This window comes from Lathamus discolor, chromosome 4 (assembly GCF_037157495.1).
Source record: "Lathamus discolor isolate bLatDis1 chromosome 4, bLatDis1.hap1, whole genome shotgun sequence".
NCBI classification, from domain to species: domain Eukaryota; kingdom Metazoa; phylum Chordata; class Aves; order Psittaciformes; family Psittacidae; genus Lathamus; species Lathamus discolor.
This window is the reverse complement of record NC_088887.1, coordinates 57873702-57896406: the sequence shown is the minus strand read 5'-3', so window position 1 is coordinate 57896406 and position 22705 is coordinate 57873702. Positions and strand designations below refer to the sequence as shown.

General features: G+C 41.2%; 1 protein-coding gene across 7 annotated transcripts in view; it reads left to right on the top strand.

Moving 5' to 3' along the window:
• The window catches only part of JADE3 (jade family PHD finger 3), a 72369-nt gene that overhangs the window by 38230 nt on the left and 11434 nt on the right, over nucleotides 1–22705 (top strand). For all 7 annotated transcript variants that reach the window (XM_065677578.1, XM_065677577.1, XM_065677579.1 and 4 more), the window contains 5 exons: nucleotides 7704–7861; nucleotides 9740–9930; nucleotides 12085–12296; nucleotides 15878–16045; nucleotides 22345–22461. In XM_065677578.1, the coding sequence (XP_065533650.1) occupies nucleotides 7704–7861; nucleotides 9740–9930; nucleotides 12085–12296; nucleotides 15878–16045; nucleotides 22345–22461 (846 nt within the window). The remainder of the gene's footprint in view (nucleotides 1–7703; nucleotides 7862–9739; nucleotides 9931–12084; nucleotides 12297–15877; nucleotides 16046–22344; nucleotides 22462–22705) is intronic.

Genomic DNA, 22705 nt, shown 5'->3' with positions numbered 1-22705 from the left:
TCTAGAAGGTCAAAGCTATAAATAGCTGTTTGGGAATATTTTTGCTCATGGTCTTCATACATTGATTTTTCTTTCATGCCAGTAAAGCCTGGCTTTCTCAATTAGGTTGCATGTGAATACATAGGATTTTTTTTCCACTTCTTTGACCGTCTTCAGCCCAGCCCAAGTACCTGCGTTCTCTTTCCAAACAGAAGCTTGGTTTGGGCCCTGTGACCAACAAGCAAGTTAGTGTATCTGTAGATTGCTTCACAGGACTTGCCTGTACATGCCGTCGTCCTCTGTGGTCACCTCTAAAAAAAGATGAATGGCTGCAGTTGAGGAGAGCTCTGCCTTGAACTGCCTCCCAGGTGATTCAGTATCGAGGCGGGTGCAGGATGGCCTCAGTGGAGCCATGGAGAGGTTGTCTGGTGTTTCTTCAGGGCAAAAGGGCTCAGTGTCAGAATGCGCATGTCAGAGTTCATTCCCAGGGTCTGATTTACCCCAGGGGTTTGCATCAGTGCAAAAGGGATGTTACTGGGTCAGACCTGGGTTTGCTTACTCCATGCTCCTCCCTGGAAGAGAAGGTGAGAACAAGGCAAGCCTGTGACAATGCTTCTTCAGACCATGGTGTTTCTCTTTGTAATTTCAAAAGCAGGACTGTGGCTCTTTCTCTATGCTCCCTTTCTGGATTATTACAATCTATCACAAACTACTGAAATGGTGACTTAAATTAAAATTCTGCTGTCTGATTAGCCTTAGCATTTACTTTGAATAAATAAATTCTGTTAAGGCTACAGGTACTTCAGTAGTGTAAGTCATAACCGTTTTTCAGACCTTTATGATGATGTTGGCTACGTGCCATTTGTGGTGTTGCCCCTCAGGGATTTAAACACAGACAGGAGGGGCTTGCAGGCTGGAGCAGTAGGCTGTGTGGGAGTAGCAGGGTAGCAGGCATTTGGGTGTCTGGCTCAGCATGAAGCCTGTACTTTGCAGCTTCCTGTCTCTGTGGAAGCTGCAGGAAAAAAAATGATAGCATTTTTTCAGGGAAAACCTATTAGCTAGACTGTCCGGAATGAATGTGGCCATTTATTTTCCCTTAGGCTACTGGGGTCACAGAAGAGCCTAAGACATTTTTATGACACTCAGCACTCAAGCTTCTATATGCATAAAACTATATGTATATATATTTTAGTCCCCTCTTTTTTTGAAACTGTAAAGGAGCTGTTAGCATTGTGCTTTTTTTTTTTTTTTTTTTACCTTCCCATAAAAGATGGCAGTATTTTACCTTTCTTTACGAACAGGCTTTTGAATCTCTCACCAATAGTAGTTTTTAATCCCTCATTGCTGATAGCGACAGCTGTGTTATCATGTGAAATATGTTTTGTCTTCTACAAGTAAATGGTCTGCTTTCATTACTTGGGTATGTGAAACTTTCTTTAGTGGCATTTAATTGCCACATAAATCGTAGGTCTTGATCCTGAAGAGCACCCTGTAAGACTAGACTCTTGGCAGAAAATGGATTCTTTTTGCAGTCTGAAAGTGGTTGGTTTTGTTCTATGTATGAATAGACAATGTGGTTAAATTATATTGCTCTGCATGTACCATGCATAATAGAAGAGGGGGCTGTTACCTTTATGTTCATGCTACCTCAGAAAATTCTGAATTAACTTGGGCATCTGCGCAGGCATCTCAAGACCTCTAGCAAACATGGCTTAAGCATTTCAATGAGCTGCTTTTTAGTCTGCTCAGATTATGATTTTTTATTTTTTAAATATATTTTACAATACTTCTGTGTATGTCAGAGGTGCGACCTCATTGGTTATTTTTATGCTTTCAGATATTCTCAGGCTATTTGGTCTCTTTAGCAAGAGGTGACCCGAATGCATAAGTGCATGGAAGAGCTTGCTTATGAAAAGGCTGACCTGTTTTACCTTTGGAAGTGCATGAGCAGGTGTAAGAGTAAAGTGTGAATGGTCTGGAAACAGCATAGCTAGAGCTTTAGTCCTGCCTGTCCTTGTGATGGAAGAACTGGGGAGGAAAGCTGGGAGGGGGTGAGGGGGTGGTGAATGAGGCCAAAAGTTAGGAAATCTGTAGCAATTAAAAGGATATGCTTTTCCATGCATCATGTAATTAGACTGTGGAGCTCATCTGCTACAGGAAGTTGTTGAGACTGAGAATTAAACAAGATTAAAAAAGAAATGGGGCAGATGATAATGAGCACAGATTTTTCTAAATATCTGTATAAATTAATACCACTTAAAACAAATTGATTATTCGGATTAATCCCAAAATCTGAAGCTTATGTCTGATGAGCAACCAGAAGGAAACTTGACGTGTTCTTGCACATTCTTCTGGCTCATGAGATACTGTCAGAGACATGACATTAGGTAGGGTTGATTTAGTATCCAATTTCCTGGCTTTTCCTATACATGCTTGTAAAAGAGCCTAGGAAGATTCATGGCTACTTAACAGACAAGTACAACATTTCATTTGTTTGCATCCTGGATAATCCATAAAAATGGTTTTAGGAAGTAGGGGTTCCACATTAGGATTTACTGCAGTGTGTGTCCAAAGTGTCTGGATGTTTTGAGAACTACAGATTTTATGCTACTCTTATCCTGTCTGTCCCAGCTTTTTTTAACACTGAGTTTTTCAGTCCAGTCAGTATACATGCCTGGAACTGTACCTTCACTTCCATGTTAAAATTATGTTGTCTTTTTTGTCTACTACCAAAAAACTGCCAACCAAACAAAAAAAATCTTGTCTCAAGTCTCCAGGCTCCTCTATAGTAAGTTGTCTTTATCCAGAAACTTCATGCCCAGATTGCAGTGTATTAATGAGAAAAATTCTACCTCTCCATGATGAGTCTACCAAATTTTGTCCTTAAAACTTCATCCTCTATAAATGGACAGTCTTTTACACATCTATACAAAGATTAAACTATGCTTAGATACTATGTGGCTGTTTACGTTTGTAATGGCTCATATTACACTTTGGCTTTTGTTTCATTATTTATGAGGTAATTTTGGGTGTAAATTGTTTTATAAGTGTAATAAATTTTGTTGAGGGTATTGTACTTGAGGGCTACAATAGCGAAGGAAGCTGTAATGATTACAGGAATAAAAAAGTTACTATATCCTTTCAAAGTTGAATAAAAAAAGCTTGTTTGACCCCAAAGATGATGAAAAATTCCTGTGTAATTTACCATTGTTTGGCACCTGGCATTTCCAAGTTGGCCTTTGCAATAGGTTGTAAAGGAGACCAGAAATTCAAAAAAATAACTAGCTGTTTCAGCTGTCTCTGGTTAGAGAGGGTGTTCCACATGGTTTTCCATAAAAGATTCCTGAGGGTATACTCTTGTGGGGGGACAGGATGAGACATAGTAGTTCTCTCTTGCCTTTTAAAAACCATGGTTCTGTTTCTGGAGCAGTGAGTCTTCTGACTACCTAAGCAGTGGGTAAAAGGAACAGAAGCTAGGTGCGACTGTCATCCTTGGGGCTTTGCTAGGCACAGGGGAAGCCTTAGGGCTGAAGAAACTAGATGCAGTCCAGCAGATATCCCACTTGGATTGTAGCAACAGAGTAGTTAACCCATAATTTACTTAACACTTTGAGGTGAGGTTTGCAGTCATGGACCTGTGACAAGCAGCTTACCCTTGGGGGTTTGTAAGTACCCAAAAGCTCAGTGTGTCAGAAGAAGAAACACCGTTTTTTTTTTTTTTTTTTTATTTTTTTAACACCCCCACCCCCCCATTTGTTTTCCCGTACACATTCATTCGGGTAAGACAAGGTGAATGAGCAATGGCATCAGTCAGCTTCACTGGTAGCTTGCAGAGGGGTCTTGGAAAAGGTATTTAACTTGTTTGTTTGTTTGTTTGTTTGTTCTTTGTTTTTTCACTGTGGTTTTAGGTTTGAGATGGTCATGAACAAATGGTGCCCGGCAGTCTGTGCAGATCTGATGTTTGAATTGTTCAGCGAAGATGGGGCTTGTAGAAGGCTATTGTAGTGTCAAGACCTGCTCTGCCTGTGGTGCTAATATTTTCCTGTAATCCTCTATAGCATTACTTGTATCCTCCTTGATATCTTTAGTGGATAAGGATACTTCACACAGAATAGTGTTCTTTGTTTCACAGGTTTCATTTATTCACAGACTAAGTACAGGGAGGTCCTGTGAGGAAGATTACATACTGAATTGTCATAGAGTGCTTCCAGGAGGAGTTTGGATTAAAGTTACAAACAGCTTTTGGTGAAGCATTTATAAATGGATTCCAAGAAGTTAATTTTCCTTGGTCATAGTCTTCTAACATAATTTCCAAATAGGACTCAGAAGTCTGAAAAACAAATAAAACATATGAACCATATCTTTCCTTCCACAGCTCCATACTATCTCTGTTGCTTGGTGTGTTACTGCTGTGGGGGAGCAGAGAATCCTTATTTCTTGAGAATTTTTGTAGAGTTTAGCTTGTAAAGGCTTTAGAGACAGCAGTACATCTCTGCAGAGGTGACTAAGATGTTCTCATTGTCTCAGCAAATCCGGGCAGACTTCTACTGCAGAGCAAAAAGCTGATCTTCACCAAAGAACAAGATTTCCTCGTCTAGATTTAAGCTCCAGCTCTAAAGCATTAACTAATTGTTGGGAGTTTCTCCACAGAATGGTGATGATGTAAGCGAACACTTTTTACACTAACGTCATTCATTCACTCAAAGCACTGCACCATTTTCAGCTGAAACTTAAAATTCCTGGCAGCAAAATGAAATTGCAAGGTCAGACTGAACAGCCTTGCATGGTAAGCAAGGCTAAACCTCATCTCTTCTTTCATACTTTCTATTGCTAAAACTACTTCTTCAAAAACCCCAGTCAGACCATAATCTCTGTGAGCACTTGGCAGTGGTGGGGAGTACCCCATCTCTGTGTGTACATATAGGCCTGGCTCTGCTGGCTCCAGGTGGTTGTTGCCCACCTCTGCAGAACGCTTCTCTGTTGTGGTAAAGATGCGCAGCACTAGCTGAACCTGCTCTTGAGGAGTGATATGTATGTCTGTATGGGAGTGCTTTACTAGCCTAGACCTGGCACACTCATTTTTCAGGTTTTCGCAGTATGGATTATATTGAAATGAAGGGTTGTGTTTTATGTGTGGTAAGAAATAGAACTGCTGTTGGGTGACTGAAAGATGACAGCCACACTTCATGGGCTAACTGGAAGTGAAGGTGGTCCTTGCCAAGAGAAGAGCATGTGCTGTGGAGTGGACTAGCTGTTGCTTAATGGGTGCAGTTAGTAAAGGAACTGCAGTGTTTTTCAAATAAGTGTCCAGAAAGGAACAGCCACAAGGAAGAGCTGTCTTAACTAAATCCTGAAGGTGTGTGTCTGCTCTTCATTGAGTTGGCTTAGTTCATAGCCTTGAGGCTGACTGCTGAAATAAAATATACTTAATTTGTCAGAAAACTCTCTTTGAGTCTCCTGGGTGTTTTGGTTTTCTTCAACAAGAAAGGAAATACAGAGTGAGTGTTCTCATACATTGTCCTCTGAGAGTATTTTACTGTTGGAAGACCCAGCTTGGCCACACGTGAAGCAATGAACAATGATGAGAGCTAGATGTTGTAATGATTCCAAGCATTTGCAGGAAATACTCAATTGCACTCATCACAAGTATGAATAGGCAATTCTTAGGAAGTCTTGGTCAAGTTTTGGCATCCCTTAAGGTTTCATCAGTTGTGTTTAATCTTCGACCTTCAGTGGTCAAAATTTTAGAAGATTGAAGCAGAGAATATTATGGTGTGGTCAGTACTGTACAGGAGTCAATGTCCATGTACATGTAGATTTGTACTCTAAAAATAGAGGCGATACAGTTCACATACATAATGAATGATCAGAAGATGAATTTGCTGCTAAGCGATGTAGTTAGAATACTCATGCCTTTAATAGCATTTTTCATCTAGTACTTAAAAAAGTGGGCTTGATATGAAGCGGTCTACTTCTCTATTCTGTTAGTGGCTTAAAAGGTAGTTTATAAAACACTTACCTCAGATGAGGTTTGAGAAATATCTTTTCTGATAATTAAACTAGTCATTGCACTTCTCATTTATTGGATTATTTTTTCCACTGGAGTTCTTTTGGAATTGTGCCATGTTAGTGTTTCGCATAATCCTGTTTCTGTACCTGTAACACAGAAAATGAAAAATGCCTTTTAAAAGGCATAAATAATTTCACATTTTATTTTTGGTGTGTGCACCTACTGCTTGGAACAAATGAATGCTTGCAGCCTCAGTGCTTTCACTTCTGTCATTCAGAGTTTAATACAGCCCTTGATAGGTACCTGAGAATCTGGGGGTTTATACAGAAGACAACAGTTAACAGTCTGGACTGAACCAAAGCAGATTGCACATCAGGAGCAAGTAAGAGAGCCTTGAGTCTGTGGTTTTGAATTCCCTTGGTCAGTTTGCTCTCCCAGCAGCCCATGTGAGATGTGCTTGTAGGACATAATGAAGTAACACCGACGTTCCAAGTCATTGGCAGCCTATTTCAATACCTGTTTTTAGCATAGAGCCTTTTTTAATAATGTTTTCTTGATGATTTCCAAGAACAGCTGAGAATTTTTGCAGTATGCATAACCGGTCTGGTGCTGTCAAATTGAAAAGGGTACACAAAGATACTTGGCTCTCAGATATTTTATTACTCTTCTAACTATAAAACTGAATTAATAAGAAGAGAGTTCAACCTGCCACAGCTTATTGCAGGGATATTTTCCATCTTGTTTTATTGCCCTCGGAGGATTTGATTTCTCGTTATGATAATACTGCTAATTAGTCATGATGTCTCCCTAACACTAAGCCATAGTCACTGTTTTGCTGGTGCAGTGTAGCAGTAGAGAAAAAAAAAATAAAAAACCCCACAAGGATGCATATGCCCTTTATTTAAATTGTATGCACTTGTATTTGATAGACACTGCCATTAAGTAAGCTTTGAGATAACAGTGATAACAGTGTTTGTATGCTTGTAAAAACTTAATCTTCTTGAGCCAAGAGTTCAATGTTACGGCTGAGGTTTGTCAATGATGGGTTTGCTTTGTTTCGCAGTAGTGTGTTTCATTATCTAGGTTTGCAAAGGGTGCTGAGGTTGTGTTGCTGTGCCTGAGCTGCTGGGGTTCAGGCACAGAGCAGCAAAGGTCTTGTGTTTTAGCAAAGGCAGCTGTTCATCTTTGATCACGAAATTCCTGACCAGTAAATCTTCAAGTGGTTTTAAGAAATGAACAAGTGCGTATGCATCAATTTTGCTATGGCAACTGTTCATAGCCCATGATGAATATGACAGTTTAAAGTAGCTAAACTGGGTGAAAGAGAAGGATATGCTACCTTGTATCTAAGTTGGGGTAAAGCCTACAGACTGACATGTAAAATAACTTGTTTGAAAGTGATATGGTGGGGAATACTAAACCACAAGCAGGCTTCCTGTCCCCTCTCCCTGGTCACCTCTTAACAGCCTTCTTCCGTCTGATTAGCCTTTAGGCAGCAGCGTGGTTTTGAGTTAGCATAAACTTCTTGTTATACTGCACGTGATACACTGAACTGCTAATCTAGGTAATTTCAAGCTTGTTTGCATCTTGGTACGCTTTTAAAAAATTGTCAAGGTATACGCATTGTTTCAGTGTAAATTAAGGAAAACACCTACTGCTTCCTTTAGTGCAGTGCTCTTTCTCAATCCACTCTTTCCCCTCGTGTTTCTTGCAGGTGTTCCGCAAGGATCTCATTAGTGCCATGAAACTACCAGATTCTCACCATGTTAACCCTGATGAATATTATATCTTTGCGGACACATGGAAACAAGAATGGGAGAAAGGGGTTCAAGTTCCAGCCAGTCCAGAAACTATTCCACAGCCTTCTCTCAGGTAATGACAATCAGACACAGACACAAAGCACAAAACAGCAACTTAGAGAAGATGCTCTCTCAAAAATAGGTTGTCTAAATGCAGTCAGCTTTTCTGTGTTGTTATATTTAAACCGCCAGTGCAGCAGCCTTCAGGCATGTTCTTAAACCAAGCAAGTACCAATTTGGAAAACATTTCTCTGGCACTTCAGATCTGGTTCTGTCTCTACACTGTTACAGCATCTACATTGTGAATTTAAAAAGGGGATTTTTTCCTCCTGAGTCACACAGTGTTATGGATTAAAAAGTTCCTCATTTGAGTATGGCAAGTTTAATCAATTAAAAATAAACCCAAATCTTACGCATGTTATTTGAAAGGCTTCCATATAAAGCATGATGATACAGAGCAGGAGGCATTCAGTAGTTACTGATACCCTGTAAAGTTACTTGTTCATATAATTCTAGTTATTATTGCTAAAGCCATAATCCTTCTGCCATCTCTTGCCAAAAGTTGCTGCTTAACATTATAGAAAATTGGTGATCTTGGTAGATAAATAACCTTAGTCTAGGAAAACATAACACTAGTCCTGCAACTCTTCCTGGCGGAAACAGATGTGTTGTCAACACAGAAGTGTTGTTGCCAGCATGGTCTTAGAGACAAGGATAAGTGAATTGTCCAGTGAAAGCGCTGATGCAAGCATAATTTAATTTCTATTGGGGCTGTTGTCAGTACCAAGTTATTAAAAATAAATATATTGCATCTCATACCAGCAGTATTACATTAGAAGAAAAAAATTGCTATAGATTTGGCTTGACCAGAGGAAAAAAAAGCTCACAAGGGAACGAGATGAAAAAGTGAGCAAGGTGAAGGGGGAGGAAGAGTGTCAGAAGAACACTGTTTGTACTATCATTGACAACCCACATTGTCCAGTAAGAACTATGTAGGATACTGTTTGACTGCTGCCTGCTCCCTCTTTACTCCACTTGCCTTATTTCCCGCAGCTTTTTCTTTTTCCCTTGTCCTGTGGAAGGTTAGCTCTAGAAAGCATGCAGAGCTGCTCATGCATGGCACTGTTCCAGTCAGTATCTGACTGGATACTGTCAGTACCCTGGCTTCCTTTCACATGCAAGTCCTATTCATTTAAGTCAGGGAAAGATTGACCTTATCTAGGTAAGGTCAGTTTTTCCGTTTCCATAGGTTAGTTTACAAATCAAATGCTGAGTTTTATCTCTTAAAAATAATTGAAAGATTGAAAACAGCAGTATTCTTGTCCCTTGCTTCCTGGGTGATTTTTAGCTGTTTTTTCCCCCTTTACATTTTTGCTTGGCACCAGGATGGTTCTTACATAACAAAAATAATGCATTTTTAATGTGGATAAAGTAATTTACAAAACAAGGGTAGACTGTTTATCCCAAATGAAGAGCAAGCATTTCTACACACACACTGCAGTAGAATAAATTAAGCTTTTGTGAAAAAGCTGTTATTTTCAAGAAATCAGTTGGCAAGACTTCCTTCTATCGTTTAAGAAGAATATAGAAAAAAGATTGTAGCAGGATTTTATGCATTATACTTTCTGTGGGTTTCAAAAAGACTTGCATCATTGCAGTAGTAGCATTTGTTAAATTCAAAATCATATGCACAGGCTTACATTTTAAGACGGATTCTGTGTACGTAGCAAACGTTAACACATTTTCTGTGAAGAAATGACATTTACAGACTCTCATCTCCCTAGCCTGTCTATGTTTACTGGCTAGTTTAAAATCTGTGAAACACAAGGTTTCTTTGCACTTCTAGCGAATATTTCATGTCTTTCAAGGATGGCCCTTAAAAAGCTATAACCCTCTATTTCTGGTTGGTTTTTGTTTTGTGTTTTTTTTTTTTTTTTTACTTTCACTCTAGGGTTGTAGCTGAAAAGGTGAAAGAAGTACTGTATACACGACCCAGGAAATACATCCACTGTTCCAGCCAAGAACCCACAGAACCGGGTTACATCAACATTTTGGAACTGGCAGAATCTGTCTGTCGCTATGACTTGGATGACATGGACATCTTTTGGCTTCAGGAGCTAAATGAAGAGCTTACAGAAATGGGTAATTTTACAACGTGTTCTAATTTTTAAAGCAGCAGTTAATTTCTGGTGTTTGAGTTGTAGTTGGATGTGTGAGATCTCTTAAAGATTGCTGAATAAGAGTTGAATGGAAAGGGTAAGGAAAACAGGAGGAAGAAATGCTTAAAGTAATTACTTGCTTCATCTGTTAATGCTTTATATTTTACCTGTTATGCTGAAAAACTTTATCACATCCAAAATCACATGCAACTTCTGCAGGCTGAGGCAGGAGGGGATTATCCCACACCAGATGGAGTTGATTTTAGGACTTCAAAAGTTAAAAAAATTAATGTAGTAAAAGCAGATGTTTCCATTTCTTAAACTTGAACATATTACTGCTACAAATTCAGAGTTCTGAGGAGCTTGCATGCTGGGTTCTTAACAGAGTAATTAAGTTTCACACATGTTAGCTCATTTAAAATCAGCTAAGTAAACTTTTTTTCATGCAAGTGGCGGGTATATAAGGCTATGAGGGCAAGTGAGCTGTGGAAAATAATCTTGGAATTATTTCTGAAATAACTGACTTGCGTTGGAATAGCATATGTGGCTGACATTCTTCCATGGGTGATTACAGGTGCTTTAGGAAGAACAGGTGGGCAAGAGAGGGAGGTATTTGGTATGTCCTGGATTTGCTGTTTGCAAACAAGAACCTGTAGGGATGTGCTAATCGATGGCAGTGCTGGCTGTCATAGCTATGAAATTGTGGTGACTGAGATCCTGAAGGAAGTGAAGAGAGGAAGTAGCCTTGTGGTCCTGGATGTTCTCCTTATTTGGTTAACTGGTAGGTGGGATCTGGGAGGCAGCTCTGAAGCTGAAACTGTTGAAGAGAGCTAGCAGGACTTTAAGGACAGTCTCCTCCAAGCACGGAAGAGATCCATCCACATTGAGGAGAAAAAGATATGTCAGGAAACCAGCTTGTTGAAGAAGGGAACTCATGCCTGAGTTCCAGTGCCAAAGTAGTATGTAAGAGGCAGAAGCAAGAACAAGCTTCCCAGGCATACAGGAATGCTGTTAGCAAAAGCTTTTCTGGGGGCCAGATCTCCATCCATGGAGATTTTTCAAGATCTGGCTGATACATCTCGTGAGCAACATCCTTGTCTAGATTCACCATTGACTGCTAGGAGCCAGGGACTAGGCTGGAGCCCTCTGAAGGTCCCTTCCATCTGAATAGTTCTGCAGTTCTTTTTGTTCAGGGATTGAAAAAATATCCAAGCATTGGAGAGAACAGTTTAATAGCAGCAGATACTTTTTATCAGCATTTATCTTTTCCATCTCTCTGTTTGTTTGTGGCAAGGAGTTAAAATTAGTAGCCCTATTCTTGTGCGCAGTCCAGCAGTTAAAATGTTAGCCTCTGACAGCAATGTCACATGAATATCCCAGCCTTTGGAAGTCTGAGTAAATAGTGAACTATGGGCAGCAGCAGCATTTTTGAGTGAGGATTTTGGCATTTTGAGAGGATGCAGTTTGGAGTTTTCTTGTAGCTGTGAACATTGTAGAGTTTTGTATTAAGCGTATGTCCTGAAGCTGCAAGCTGAGGGCCAGTCACATAGCAAATCCTTTCTATGTGGTTCTGCTTACATTATGTTAATTAGTGGTAAGTGTATATAGCATGTGTAGTGTTCAAGTGAACAGAGGTAGTATGGATTGCAAATAGTTTATTTATCTGCTATTTTATTAAAAAAAAAAAGGGGAAAAAAACCCCACCACAACCCCTAAAAAACCCAAAAAAACCCAACAACAAAACCCCCAAAACAGCAACAAAAAAAATATTAGTGTTTCTTAGTGATGGAGGTGAAGGAAGGGTTGTATGGGAGCAGTTAGCAGTTACAGCAGCTGCTGTCTGTCTCTCGTGCTGTTGTGTTTTCTTCAAGGTCCCAGTCTTGTGTTGTATATACAACTTAAACTTTTACTCAGGTAGTAGTTCTTAGCTTATTTATAAAATAAATCTGCAATTAGCCAGTAAGTGGAAAAGGTTTTCTATTTTTATTTATGTTTTAGTTTTAGTAAGAGTGATGGAAGAGGATGCCGTGTCTACTGCTGTAGTTGCTAGAAGTTATCCTTCTCTCCTCCTCCATCTCAGACTCTGTCAGAGGCACCTGGCTGTCCTTTACTTCCCATTCCCTATCCTGTGTTGCAGGATGTGGGCCCCTGGATGAAAACACAATGGAGAAGACAATTGAAGTGTTGGAACGGCATTGTCATGAGAACATGAATCATGCTATTGAGACTGAAGAAGGATTAGGTATTGAATATGACGAGGATGTCATCTGTGATGTGTGCCGGTCCCCTGACAGCGAAGATGGGAATGACATGGTGTTTTGTGACAAGTGTAATATCTGTGTCCATCAGGTTAGTAGTGCCTGCAGAAATGTTGATGGTGTCCTAGGGTCCTGGGATCTTGGTTGATGTTGGCAAATGTGGAATTTGAACTGGTATTAGATGTTCTTGGGAATTGCAAGTACTCTGTGACCATAAACAATTTTCCCCCTATAATTAAACCTGCTTTTGAAGATAAACAGGGCAGGAAATGCTAGCTTGCCTATTCGTGAAGAATCTAAAGATTATTTGTTTCAGAGCTGGGGTGTTTCCTCCTTGACTGACTAGTTAATTGGTCAGATGGGGGGGTGTCCAAATCTAGCCATTTGAAACCACATGTATGTGTAGGCACTTTAACAGACAGATCTCTTTTAGAAGGCATAAGCACCTGCAATAACTGTGCTCTCAGTCTGAATGTTGCTCACGTTTATAATGTTTCAGATGTAGCCAAGACTTTGCACTGACTGGGCTCAGTATAGTGAGGCAGAGGTATCCTTGTAATCAAAAAAGGGATATGAATCCTGTAGTTTCTGTTCATCCTGTTCTGGAAGGAGCTTTTGCTATAAATTGAGAAGGGACTAATAAGGTTTTCTAATGGATTTTTGTACCAACTGCAAGTAATACCCAGAAAACATACCTGGCTGAAAAAGGAGCTGTCATCTTCCTGCTTGCAGTGGGCTGGCTTCCAGCCCAGCTGCTTTCCTCATCTGATTCACTGTGTGTAGCTGCCATATGAGCCCAAGTGCCAGTAATGTGGCCAGTGACAGGAATAGGGCTGGCAGCTGGGATGCCTGCTTCAGCCTCTGCTGGTGCCTGTTCAAAAGTAATGATGAATTTGCAGTAGGAGGCTTGTGGTTGCCTGCTGGCAGATGAGCTTGATCTGATGGCCTGCTGCCTCTCAAGCTCCTGACCTGTGCTGGATCTGACTGAAACTAACTGGGGAGCATGTCTGGGCTAAGGCTAATCCTATCCACAACAACAAAATCATTTGATTTTTAATCTGGATTGGCTCTGGTTCACCAAATAGCCTCAGGACTGTTTGTCATCGCACAGTTAAGAGGGAGGGGGAAATGTGGGATATTTCCTCCTTTGTGGTACCCTCTCGTGCTGGCTCAAACACATTGTGAGATTACTGGTTTAGTAGTCTAGGCCTCCTCTGCTTGTTAGTTGGATTAAATCAGAAAATAGTTTCAGTTCATTTCCAACCTTCTAAATGTGATCTTGGTGTAATGTCACTTCTGCTTTAGTAACAGAAAGGATGCTGGTAGGAATGTGCTGCATAAGGGAGAAAAAAAGTATTTGTAAAATTTAGATTACAGCTCCCCCTGTTGGGTTTTACAGCAGTTGCCACATCAAAATAGCTTTTAGGCTAGTGAGTCTTGCAGAATTCAATTCAGGAAAGTCCCCCTCTCTGTGACCCTGACATAATGTGCAGTGTTTTATGGTATCACCTCATATTAAATACTTAGCTCTTATAATCAGAAAGCTGGGAAGTCAAGTGTGGGAATTTTATACTAGGTTTGAATCTGAAAGACTAGTTGCAGTTAATCCTGTTCTACAGAGTGTTTCAATGTTACTGCTCTCAGAGACAGTGCTAGGAATGGTGGGATTTCTTCTGAAAGCCGCGCTTTTGACAGAGCTTATATTTGGAGCAGTTGAGTGGAGTTAGGCCTTAGTGGCACCCATGGTTTTAGATCCACTCGGCTTGATATGCGTGTATATATGTACAGCAGGATATGCCTAGGTACATGTGTAGTTAGCCATCAGGAACTGCTAGGAATTTGAATTAGAAAGCAAGTTTGTTTATTCTGGTTTTTCCTTTTTCCTAGGATTGAGAATTACAACCAAAATGTAACCCCTTGGAAAATGAGAAATGTCTTAAGTGCAGTCCTCAGGAAATAGTCATAAAACCCAGCACCTTATAATTTCAGTATATGCAGTAATTTTTTGTTGTGATACTATATAAATATTTAAAGTAACAATTTATAGAACTGTAACCGCAAAGGTAATTTAAGGTTGCAGGAAATGGTCTTCAGTCAAGCCACTCGTATCCCATCACATCTAAATAGAATTTTATGTTACAGTGTAAAGTTAATAGCAGTAGGAAATTGTGATTTTAAAGAAGTAGTTGATGCAGAACATAATTGAAAGAGATGGCTACAGTTTTTGTTTCTGAAATTTAAATCTCTAAAAGCAGAGATGAAGGTTCTTAAAGCCAGTGGTGTTGTGCAGTCACAGTGGGTATGTTTTACACCATAAACAAATATTGTAAGCACACTTAAAAAGAAACCAGCGTAAAAAGTCTTTGCTGTATAGGCTGGTTGCTTATCTCTTTGATCACTTGACTCATTTTAAGTTAAAGAAGTGTGGGCTTGACAATCAAGTAGTGAGGTGGATCAAGAACTGGTTGAAAGGAAGAAGGCAGAGAGTTGTGGTCAATGGCACAGAATCTAGCTGGAGGTCTGTGACTAGTGGAGTCCCTCAGGGGTCAGTGCTGGGACCGGTGCTGTTTAATATTTTCATCAATGACCTGGATGAGGGAACTGAGTGCACCCTCAGCAAGTTCGCTGATGACACAAAACTGGGAGGAGTGGCTGACACACCAGAGGACTGTGCTGCCATTCAGCGAGACCTGGACAGGCTGGAGAGTTGGGCGGGGAGAAACTGGATGAAATTTAACAAGGGCAAGTGTAGAGTCTTGCATCTGGGGAAGAACAACCCCATGTACCAGTACAGGTTGGGGGTTGACCTGCTGGAAAGTAGCGAAGGGGAAAGGGACCTGGGGGTCCTGGTGGATAGGAGGATGACCATGAGCCAGCAATGTGCTCTTGCGGCCAAGAAGGCAAATGGCATCTTAGGGTGCATTAGAAAGGGAGTGGTTAGTAGGTCAAGAGAGGTTCTCCTCCCCCTCTACTCAGCCTTGGTGAGGCCACATCTGGAATATTGCGTCCAGTTCTGGGCCCCTCTGTTCAAGAAGGACAGGGAATTGCTTGAAGGAGTCCAGTGCAGAGCCACAAAGATGATTAAGGGAGTGGAACATCTCCCTTATGAGGAGAGGCTGAGGGAGCTGGGTCTCTTTAGCTTGGAGAAGAGGAGACTGAGGGGTGACCTCATCAATGTTTACAAATATGTAAAGGGTAGGTGTCAGGATGATGGAGCTAGGCTTTTTTCAGTGATATCCAGTGATAGGACAAGGGGCAATGGGTGTAAACTGGAGCATAGGAAGTTCCACGTTAACATCAGGAAGAACTTCTTCACTGTAAGAGTGACAGAGCACTGGAACAGGTTGCCCAGGGGGGTTGTGGAGTCTCCTACACTGGAGATATTCAAGGCCCGCCTGGACAAGTTCCTGTGTGATGTACTGTAGGTTACCCTGCTCTTGCAGGGGGGTTGGACTAGATGATCTTTTGAGGTCCCTTCCAACCCTTGGGATTCTGTGATTCTGTGTAAAGAAGCTAGAGAAGGATTAAGTAAATGCCGAACAGTGCCTTTACTATTTGAAAGCTTCTTTCTGTGTGAATATTAATGCTCAGTGTAAAATCATTTCAGCACAATGATCTTAATATTTTGTTTTCAGTATCCATATTATCTCAATCTTTATGTTTTCCTCCAAGGCATGCTATGGAATCTTAAAAGTACCTGAAGGGAGTTGGCTTTGCCGCACCTGTGTCCTGGGAATACATCCTCAGTGCCTCCTGTGTCCCAAAAGAGGAGGTGCCATGAAAGCTACCAGGACAGGGACCAAGTGGGCACATGTGAGCTGTGCTCTCTGGATTCCAGAGGTAAAACACTTAATTTCTGCCTCTTCCTTTTGTGCTGTAGACTCCTTTCTGTCCTCCTCCTTCCTGTTCCTTCCTCTGCCCTTTTATGTTGTCATGATTTAAGGTATCTGTCTGGCTGAGTACTGGGCTTTATTCTAATGAGTCTGCACAGTCTCTGAAGACTGGGAGAGAGTCCAGCTTATGTTCTCATTAATTAATCACTTTGGCCACTCCATTTACTCAGCAGTCACTTCTTGGTGTCATCATGGTATCGGAGCAACCTGCTGGAAAGAGTTGCTGATGTAAGCTAGTGTTAACCACACAAATGCAGCTTTGTTGTTTTTCTCTTCTGAATTTGTGTATTCAGTTAGATGTATGGTTTGCATGAATACATCCTTTTTGGTTTTGGTTTGTTTTGGGTTTTTTTAAAGAACCACCTCATTGCATTATCTGTGTAGGATATATTCAAAGATTTATAGTTAGGTGTTTGGGTTTTTTTCGATTTTTCTTTTTTAAACTAGATTTGGTGGGGAGATAACTCTCTTTATCTTCTATGTCATATTTTATAAGAAAAGGCTTTTTAAATATATCTGTGTGTAAATATATGTTAGAGTTTCATAATGAAACTTTATAAACTTCTTCCTCCATTTTGAATCAAGTTTAGCATAACAGCATCTTTTGTAAATCGAATGTTCATTCCTGTATAGTTGAGGTTTGTTGAATTTTGTACTTGGAATATTTCTGTTTTCTCTCTGGTAAGATCCACAAATCCATTAAGGGGTGGTTTAATATGAGGCATTAGCCAGGTCTGTTGGCACCATGACATCAGCAGATTGGATGCCTTCTTTTCTGAACCTTCTGCTCCCAAGAGCAGTCAGGCCTCTTGTTTGCAAAACTTTGAAGGAGATGTTAAGATTCTAGGGGGTTTTTTGGGTTTCTGTTTTTGCTAGTGTAGCAACCAGATGCAGTGTGTAGTTGTTCCTAGCTCTGTTTCAGCCACATAACCTCCTTGAAAAGCAGATATCTTTGCAGTTACACTTTTCCTTTCAGGCCTGCTTCAGTTTTTGGCACCTCTTCAACCTCTAAGAAGAGTGGAGTTGAATTAAAAAAAAAAAAAAAAAAAAAAAACCAAAAAACAAAACCAAAACCCCAAACAGTTTATTTCGGAGTTAATAAAATATATAAGTAAAGCAACCTTCTGACTTATCCTCCTGTACTTAAGTGTCTTGGCTGGACCTCTTTTGGATTTGATCAGACTGTTTTTCCCAAGAGGTCCTTCCTGCATGTGATTGCCTTGATGCTCTCACCAGCAGATAAGTAGCCGGCAGGTTTGGGAAGCAGGTTGATGGCAGGGCAGGATTCTGTGCTGCCTGCTCACCTCCCCTGCAGCTGAGGGAGAGAAGCGGCTGGGGGAGACCTTGAATCCAGCTGCTCCCACAGCCTTTTCACTGGCTCTAGGCCTCAGCCACCTCCTCCCCTCCACACCAGTGCCTAGTGTGTCAAGCATAGCAAGGAAATGACACCTGACAGTAGGGGTGGGAAATGCCTCTTGGATCCATTCTTGGTGTTCTGTGTTGTCACTTGTAAAACAATTCAGTCGTAGGAGAAGCCAGAAAAACCTTTTGGAATCTGCTAAAATGGCAGATCAGTTCCTTCTGCAGAGTTGTGGCCTCACATGCTACAGGGGACAAGAAAACCCAGAGTTTGAAGACCTGGGGATAGATACTTTAGGGAAGAATGTGTATTCTCGTATGCCTGTTTTTATTCTGCCAAAGACAATAGCACACTGAAACTCCCACAAAAGAAACAGATGAATTCTAAAATCACTGCCATTTCCTCCTGTGGCCCTAACAAAATAGACTAAAGCAGAATGCAGAGAGGAATAGGTCATAAACATGTCTGTGCCTTCTGGTAAAAGTTTCAAAGAGGGACTTCCTGAGTCACCAGGTACCGGCTAGCATAGTTGCAGGCAATTGCACCAGGTATTTTCCTTCATTAGCTCATTTGGCACTGTTTTAAAATGTTTTTCCCTCCCTTCCTGGTGAGCTAATGCTGTTGAAAGACTTTCTTGACCCTCATTTGACTGATGGGGAAGTTGGAAGGTTTTTACTTTCCAAAGTGTACTCATTGCTGGTTTAAAGGGGCCTGCAAGAAATCTCAAGAGATGTTTTACAAGGGCATGTAGTGGCAGGACAAGGGGGAATGGCTTTAAGCTGAAAGAGGGTAGATTTAGATTAGATATTAAGAAGCTCTACACTATGAGGGTAGTGAGACACTGGAACAGGTTGGCCAGAGTAGCTGTGGCTGCCTGTCCTGGGTTTATCAGGAGCCGTTTTGCTCCTTCTTAGTAACTAGTGCAAGCTCTGTGTTTTGACTTCCAGCCTGGGCAGAGAGCTGATAACACCGATTGGTTTTAATTGGTGTTAAGTAATGTTTATTCTTGCCAAGGACTCCGTGAGTCTCATGCTCTGCTGGGGACGAGGGGAGGCCGGGAGGAAGCAGAGACAGGACACCTGACCCAAGCTAGCCAAAGAGGTATTCCATAGCACAGCACGTCATGCCCAGGGAGGTAACTGGGAGTTACCCGGAACGGCACACTCTCTCTTCGGGGGGGGGGGGGGGGGGTTGAACTCGTTCGGCGGTGGTATCGTATTCTCTTGTTATTTTCTCTTATCAATATTATCATTGGTGGTAGCAGCAGTGGTTTGTGTTATACCTTAGTTACTGGGCTGTTCTTATCTCAGCCCATGGGAGTTAGATTCTCTTGATTCTCCTCCCCATCCCTCCAGGAGCGGGGAGAGTCGGGGGGGGTGTGTGTGAGTGGACGAGCTGTGTGGATCAGTTTAAACCACGACACTGCCCCATCCCTGGCAGTGTTCAAGGCCAGGCTGGACGTGGCTTGGAGCAACCTGGTCTAGTGGAAGGTGACCCTGTCCATGGCAGGGGGTTGGAACCAGATGGTCTTTAAGGTCCTTCCAGCCCAAACCATTCTATGATTTTATGATACTTTTCTGCCTTTTGGTGTAAATGCCTAGTCTAATTCATGTTTTCTTAAAAAGCATTCTTTTTAAAAAATGGGAACACCGAGACCGGAAAACTGTGATGGGTGTTTTGAAATTCAAGGTCCTTCTCTGCCTTAGACCACCCATTACAGTTACATCCTCCCTCAGTCAGTGTGGTGTCAGCTGAAGCAGAAAGTTATTTTTCCTTGCTACAACTGGGTATCAAATTGACTGTCCTTAGCTGCTGTTTGAGTGGCTGTGCTCCAGCCACTGGTGCAGATCGTTATGCACTTGTGCAGCTGCTGGTGGCCGGTTGGCAGGGGAGCAGAGGACAGGATCATGGCCACTGGGATGGCAGCGGATATACGTAGCAGTCACAGAGAAGAGACTTCAACAGCCCCTTGTCTTCACCCTATCCCACTCTTAACACTTCTTCAGAGTACAGCAGTCAAATGTAACAACTGATACAATGTGCAGAAATAACAGGAAACAGCTACATATTACAGCAGATGGATCATTTCTGCCTTGGGATAGGAGGTTTTGGAGAATGAAAATGTTGGCCTCTCTGCTCCTGTGGATCCCTTGTGAGCAGTGAAGTTAAAACAGACTTTGCCTTGACTCTTCTCTTTGAACATCAGAAGCATGCAGACAGCATGAGGCCAGTATAAATAAATCACACCTGACTCTGTAAGCTCCTCTTTGTGCTTTTACAGAGTGGGGTAATATAAACAAGCAGCACTACAAGCTGAGTGGACAGTATTTCCAACATAAATATTTCCTGACCTTGAGCCCCCTCTGGGGAAGGGAATGGGAGAGCATTAGAAGGGCAGAGAGGGACAAGAAGGTCTGTGTCAGTTCCCAGATCCTGCTGGGAAGCGTGGTGGAAAGTTGGTATTACTCAGTCTCCATTAAAAAAAAAAAATCACTGAAGAATCTGTTTTGGTTTTGAAAGGAATATAGACAACCTGACAAGATGATAAAATCCTTTAATTCCCAAAGTCTTGCATCCTAGTTCAGTGGTAACCAGGAGGAGAATTCTAGTCAATCTTTGTATAACATTTCAGAATTACCTGTGCAACTTCTAACCAGCTCTGGTTCAAGAAAGGTCAAGTTAGGCTGATGAAGTTAGGCTCACTTTGGAAGTGAAAAAGCTACATTTTATGATGTTTGGGACTGCTAGGCATAATATTGTGGAACCATTCAAGCATTCCAGAGGCAGCTTTGTCACTTACCCACCAGTTTATAGGAAGGCCCCAACAGACTGTCATCTCCATCTGATGGGGGCATCACACATGGCCTGCTTATTCTCCTTATCTTGTAAAACCTGGACCTCTGAAGCATCTATCTTCCTGATAAAGACTTCTGGAAATGAATGCAGCAGGTTGACCTCGATATATTACAGAAGATGTGGCTTCAGCTGGGGGATCAAAGGGTGAAGTACTCTAATAAAACCAATGAGAAATCCTATTTGAGTCAGTATATGTTATTAGTTCATGAACTGCTGATCAACTTTTCTAAATGTTGAAATAAACCAAGTAATCTCTTGCAAACCTGTCTTTTCCACCTGCTTTAAGTGATCCTTAGAGCAATGCAATGGTACAAAGAGAGTAACAGAATTACTCAGCTTGAGCATAGGAACTATGACACTCGGACTTGATGAATTAAGCCCTGCTCTGTTCGGATAGTTCAGCCTCACCAAGGAGGTCTGCTGAAATTAATCTTTCCCTTTTCAGGGATTAAGCAGGTTTTAAAATTAATACTTGCATCAAGTGATTGCTGATGTATCTCCAGGGAGGAGCTAGGAAATTCAGCTTAGTCTGCTGGCTCTTGTGAAGTCAACTAATTATCACATATTAAATCAGTTCATATAACCTGGATTTCCCTAGGGGAGTCATTTTATGAAGTTAATCTATGAAAATTATTGCAGCATAATGCTCAAGTTTTCTAGAAGAAGAAGAAAAAAATTGCTGTTCAGATCTCAGCCTTAACTGTTCTCTTAAGGAATTAGCATTATACTGGCCTCATAATGCCATGGGGTATGACCTAGGAACCTCTCTTCTTTGAATTCTTAGATATGACCCCTTTGAGAACAGGCCCCTGTCCCACCATTGAAAATACAGGTCTGCTCTATTCAGGTGAATTGTTCATACAAAACATGGAGATCTTCCCAACTAGAATCTGCATTTTCTTTTCTGCTTCAGGCAGGTAGCTCTCCAAAGCACGCAACTGCTACATTCAGAAAGTGCAGTGTAAGCATCCAAATTCAAGCTTTTGGTGACTGGAATTCTTGAGACAGAACAGTTCTCTCACTGAAATCTTCTGCCATGTGCCATTCTCATACTGGTCCAGTTCTGCATGTCAGTCATTCAGAGCCGGCCAGCTTTTTGTTTCTTCTCTTAGATAAACTCTGTCTGTCAGGAGTGGCTCAGAGATGCCCACACAGCTAATCTATGTCTGTTTTGGTGTCCGCTTTATGGAGGACAGTCGTTATTTCCTAGTATGGACAACAAGCAACTGAGAAATTTCTATCACAAAGGATATTCGTACGTCAGTGTACCAAAGAACAGGAAAAGGTATCCTGTGCTTATCTGTGGGGTTTTTTTTTCTTTTAGTATTAATATCCATAATCTGGTCTACCAGAGACAAATGGATCATCCAGACTAAGTATGTGAAAACTTGCACAAGAGAATCTAACATGCTTTGCAGTAAGAGAAGTTTGTTGTATTCTTTCTCAAATAATACTTGATACAACCTGTGGTGAGGAAAGTGTTAGAATCATTCTTGCACTGGGAGTGCTCAGAATAGTGGCAGAACTGGGAAGCAAAGCCTTCCCTCACTGCTGACTGATAGATTTGGTTCTGCCCTAAACTGTGGGCTGACAGGAGTAGCTTTTGTAGCAGATCTGTGGATCATAAAAAAGGAACTTTTTGGGTAAGTATGAGTAAGTGTTCCTATTTTATTCTGATAAGCTTGCATTTTGATACTTCGTAAGTTAGACCTGTAAAAGTAGCACAGGGGAAATAAGCATCACTTACTGCAGTCTGTCAACTGATTCACAACAGGATGTGCTATAGGTGCCTCAGATGTTTTGAAGAACTACAACTTTTAGTCACCAGGTTAAACTAGTAGGATTCCACAGTACTGTTTTCATGTGGGATCTTTCAGGGTCCCTTGCTGAGAAGCATGAGCACATAGAGATCTCGCAGTGAGACAAATGCGTGGTCATATTTCTTCATCTGGTATTAATTGAGGGCTTGTTTCTACTGCCTTGATAACTGCTTTCTATGCTGTTCTGGTTTTTTCTTTTCCTGTTTACAGGTTAGTATTGCTTGCCCAGAAAGAATGGAGCCAATCACAAAGGTGTCTCACATTCCACCAAGTCGATGGGCTCTAGTGTGTAGTTTATGCAAACTGAAAACTGGTGCTTGCATACAGGTATGTACTTGTCCTGTGGTGACTGTGTGTTGTGTGTCATCTATGTGAGAAGGGCAATTTTGGTTTTGTATTTTGTTCTTTGTGTGTTCAGAGATGCTTTATAATGTAGATGACTGTGGATAGTACACCTACTTCTTCATAGCTGTTTGCTATCAAATTAGTTCACTAGCACAGAGATTTAGGAGTGAGTCTGAGTTGCCTTCTTTTAAATAAGGCTGAGATATATAAGGACTGCTACAGTGTG